Source organism: Engraulis encrasicolus, chromosome 7, assembly GCF_034702125.1.
Source record: "Engraulis encrasicolus isolate BLACKSEA-1 chromosome 7, IST_EnEncr_1.0, whole genome shotgun sequence".
Classification (NCBI taxonomy): Eukaryota; Metazoa; Chordata; class Actinopteri; order Clupeiformes; family Engraulidae; genus Engraulis; species Engraulis encrasicolus.
The window spans coordinates 20,135,376-20,140,375 of NC_085863.1; the positions used below are offsets into that span (position 1 = coordinate 20,135,376).

The 5,000-nt window shown below is 42.2% G+C and overlaps 1 protein-coding gene across 1 annotated transcript in view; it reads right to left on the bottom strand.

Moving 5' to 3' along the window:
- gabra6b (gamma-aminobutyric acid type A receptor subunit alpha6b) overlaps positions 1–5,000 on the bottom strand; it is a 60,542-nt gene that overhangs the window by 46,866 nt on the left and 8,676 nt on the right. The window contains exons 5-7 of the mRNA XM_063203045.1: positions 4,349–4,431; positions 3,319–3,462; positions 2,270–2,422 (exon numbers count right to left, since the gene is read on the bottom strand). Of these exons, the coding sequence (XP_063059115.1) occupies positions 2,270–2,422; positions 3,319–3,462; positions 4,349–4,431 (380 nt within the window). The remainder of the gene's footprint in view (positions 1–2,269; positions 2,423–3,318; positions 3,463–4,348; positions 4,432–5,000) is intronic.

Here is a 5,000-nt window from a genome sequence, read left to right on the forward strand (position 1 = left end):
TCTCTGGAGTGTGCGGTTCACGTGTTTGAAGAGAAGTCGTGAGGATGTCTTAATCAAGAGAGGCTCATCTAAAAACTCTCTTTTTTGCACAAATGAGAGGAAAGTGGCTGGTGAAATCCCAGAGGTTAATAAAGCTTTTTACCATGCACTCACACATGGAGACACACACTCACGAAATCACACGCACATGAACACACAAATAGGGGCGCACACGCACGCACACGCACACGCACACACACACACACACACACACACACACACACACACACACACACACACACACAAACACACACACACACACACAGAGACACGCACACGCACATGCACGCAAAGACACAATCACACAGCCACACAACCACACACATTCACAGATGGAAACACACCTTCCATTTCTTCATCAAAGATCTCTTATCTTCCACAACGGTGGCAGTTTATAGAACTGCTGACATGCCGCTGCAGACAAAAACAGCAATAATCTACAAAAGGTTCTCTAGCTCCTTTGAAGCAGCTGAGAAAAGGACGAACAAAGCAAAGCAAAGCACAATCAAACGGACGTCAACGAGCCCCTTTGAATGTCTACTGCCGACGTGGATGAAAAAAAAACACACACCAGGAAAAAAGAGCTGCGTTGAATTAGTTGCTGTAAAACTCTAAGTGCTGAGCATTAAAAAGTACAATAGCGAGCGAGGGCACGGCCATTAGCTCTGCCAGCCACCCACAGCAGGAAACAAAAGCTCCGTACAGCAGCGTTTTCATACCAACCGCCAGAGACAAGAGGTTTGTTTTTACCGTAATGACTGTCATTACAAGATATATATCATCCACATTACATGGGCACTTAACAAAGACATCAATAATTTGCCACAGGATATATCTACCCGTTGCTGTGTGCGGTGCGCTACGCATCCAGCAAAGCAGCAAATTGCAGTCTTGTATGCCGGGACCTGTGGTCGTTATTCAGAGACAATTAACCACCTAAGTGCCTATTCTCACCAATCAGAATGGGGAATGCCTGAGAGCCGCGTGATACGGCGTACGCATAAATCCTTCTCCCTCGCTGAAACATGACTAGCATCCAGATCAACACACCACCACTGTCACATTGTCACATAATGCTGATCATGTCCTCTTTTGAAAGTCACTTTGGGCAAAAGCGCCGGCTAAATCCAATGTAATGTTGATATAATGCAATTTAATGTCACCTCCACGGCTTGGTATGCGAGTGGCTGAAGGACATGGATGTGTCATGGACCAAATGACCTCATTCATCTGAACGCCTCAACTGTAAAGACAGCCATCAGATGACAATAACATGGTGATGTAACTGTGACAGGGACACAGTGTCACTAAAGCAATGCCTTTGGGCTGCATACCTACCTGTATGTCTTATCGACAAAGGGATGCACACAAAAAAAGTAACATTTATAATCGTCATATGTTTGCGCTTATGAAGTACTGTATGCGCACAGACCAACAAGCACTTTGCATTCCACCAGAAGCTACAACAGATGCATATGGATAATGATTCATACATCTGATCTGAAAAGGCCAGCTTGCTAACCAAGGACACGCCTGGCAGATCTTAATGAGACAGCTAAAAAAAGCCTACTAAAGACAGTCCTGGCAGAAACTAACCATACATGCATATATTGGAAATGAGTAAAAAATGAATCTTAAAAGGGCAGCTTGCTCACCGGAGATGGTCCAAGTATGGCAGACTAAATAACAGATCTTAAGAAGATGGCTTTCACACCAAAGACGGTACTGACAGGAACTAACACTGAGTGCACATATGGATACTAGGAAAACAAACAATATGGCTTGCTTAACGAGGACAATCCTGGCAGAAACTAACAACATAGTACATACATGTACATACCGGTATTGATAATTAGTCGAAACACAATCTCTAAGGGCAGTTTTGCTCACCACAGACAGTCTTTGCATGGCGAACTCAAAACAGTAAAGAAATCAAACAAGACAACTAGCAAAGACGACTAGCAAAGTTCTGGCAGGAACTAAGTCTCTTTTCATATATGATTACTGGGAATCCAAACAGGATGGATTGCACTCCGGAGAAAGTCCTGAAAGGAACTAACTCTAGTCGGTGTTGTTCACCGAAGACGGTCCAGCAGGGCACTTAATAACAGGTCTTATGTGAAAAGCAAGTTTGCTAAATTAGTCAAAAACAAGATCTTTAATGGAAGCTATAGCTCACAAAAGATGACCCTAACTCAAATAACAGATATTAAGAAGATGGTTTGCTCACCAAAGACGGTCCTGGCGGGCACGGACTCCTTGTTGATCCAGAAGGAGACCTGTGCTAGGATGACGGTCATGATGCAGGGGATGTAGGTCTGGATGAGGAAGAAACCCATCTTACGCTGCAGGTGGAAGTGCACCGTCATCACCACATACTCTCCTATAGTGCACAAAACAAAAAAACAAACAGAATCTCAGCTCGCAGAGCTCATCAGCAGTAGTATATTTAAGTATTAGTAATACTATAGTAGTATAATAGTATGTATAGTAGTAGTATGCATAGTAAACCTACGGATGGGTAGGATTTGGAAACAACTATTCTAACGTATGCTTGTTTTGCAATCAAGACACTAGCCGAGTGAAATATGACAAACTATTCTGCGATAATCCTACAAGCAGTTCATCACTTTTACATGCCAATATGTCGGCTGGTCCATCTGTGCGAAACCGATTTGGTCTTTGGAAGGTCTCACATAATGGTTGTTGCCCTATTGTCAAAGTAACGTGCCCAACACTGTTAGAGAGATACTGTCCCATTTTTGGAAATTAGCTTATTTTAAACTTACCCTTGAGTTAAATAATACGGTTTTACCGTTCTCCTGTACTTTCAACTGTTCTCTGAGAATGACAATGCAAATAAAATGCAAATTTTACCTCCAAGCTAGCACTTAGCATTGAGTCCTATGAGACCAGTTAGCCGCCAGCTGGTCTCATAGGACTCAATGTTAACTGCTAGCATGGAGGTAAAATTTGCACTGCCATACCCAGAGAACGGTCGAAAGTACAAGAGAACTGTAAAACCCTATTATTTAACTCAAGGGTAAGTTTAAAATAAGCTTATTTCCAAAAATGGGACAGTATCACTTTAACCCCTTAAGACACGGCATTATAAATGAGCTGTTACCAGCATGGCAATGACCAAGTCGTAATGTATTACTAAAGGCCCTATGCACTGTCACAGTAGTGTAGTACTATAGTAGTTAACTTTCAATGTCTATTACAGCGTGCCTCAGGAGGTACGGCGTGCACTAAGGGGCTACAGACTGGTATACTTGCCCGTGTTAGACTTGAGTCTCTCGCTGGAGACGGTCTGCCCTATGAGGTCGTACTGCAGGAGACTGGAGGACTCCTGGGGGACCTCCACCGAGAACAGGGGCCCCTTCTTCCACGTGTACACGATCTCACTGATGGGGTACGCATCTGGTATTGAGGAAAGGCAATGCTTAGACAGGTTTAGATTGATAAAGTATACAGTGCCATGAGAAAGTTTGGGCACCCTTTTGGAAAATCATTACATCGGTTTAGTTCTCGTTGAACTTATAAAGTAGCAACTTCATTTTAACATATGTTAAACTGTAGGGAAAGAGAAACATTTCAGCAGTGGAATTTTTTTCGCAGGTGTTATAGAAAGAATTGTATGTGGATTTAAACAAAAATAGGCGTGTGCATACATATGGGCACCCATGATTTTCCAAAGGGGTGCCCAAACTTTCTCATGGCACTGTACCTAGTGCGTCTGACAGAGAGAAAGAAAGTTTTCTTGTAGAAAGAAAGTTTCCTTGTACAGCTCATTTCATACATAGAGGCAAGGCAGGGTTATTTACACAGTGCATTTTAAACAGTAAACAGAGGCAAGGCAAGGCAAAGCAATGCAATACTATTTGTGCAGCACATTTCATAGACAGAGCCAGTTCAATACAATGCCCCACAAAAACAAAAGCAAAAGAAGCAAAACAAGCAAATGACGAAAAGTTTGAAAATAAGAGCATAAAAGTAGAGAATGAGTTGGAATCATCAGTAACTCGTAAAATAATAATTATCATCATCTACTATAAAATAACTCTCTTGTTTACTCTTGAGACAGTCAGTGATGGGGCAGAATAGGCATCTACCATGAGGAGAGGGCATCCTTAATGTTTACCACATTAAATATTCACTCATTTCACTCACTTTTTAATGAGCCTAATGCCTAATGTGACTTACAGCTGCCAAACTTGAGAGGGTAGGCACAGAGAGAGAGAGAGAGAGAGAGAGAGAGAGAGAGAGAGCGAGAGCGAGAGAGAAAGGGACAGAGCAGCAGACTTACAGCTTCCAAACTTGAGTGGGCAGGAGTGTCCGTCCATGGGGAAGTTGATGAGCCTCATTGGGCACTCAGCATTGATCGTTAACCTGCAGACACAACACATTATGTTACATTACATTACATTACACTCAGTATTGACTGTTAGTCTGCAGACACAACACAGAGTTACTACATTTACCCTTTATATTTTGTATTATATTTGCATTTATCGTTAGTCTTCACATGGTATGAACAGAGGTACCACACTGTATTTCCTAAGCTCCCTAAACCAGATATACTTTAGAAGCGGAGATTTAAGTGGATTAAGATTAATTAAGATTAATTAGGATTTCAAAACGCACCAATATTGTTTAAATGCCATGTTTATATACACCTATAAGTGGTAGAAACACTTGTAACACTTGTAGCCAAAAACCAAGAACAACTTTTCAGAGCAGGACACCAGCAAGAAGCAAATAACTTGTAGGCACTGCACTGGTAGGTTGTTTCACCATTTGGGGTGGAAGTAATGGAGGAGTTTGGGCTTGGATTAAAGACACGAGAGTGAACCCTCTCCTGCTTCACTGGTCGTTCCGCATTGATCGTAAACCAGGAGCGGGTAAAGTGCAGAGCATTACTTGATATTAGGGCTGGGCGATATAACGATATATATATA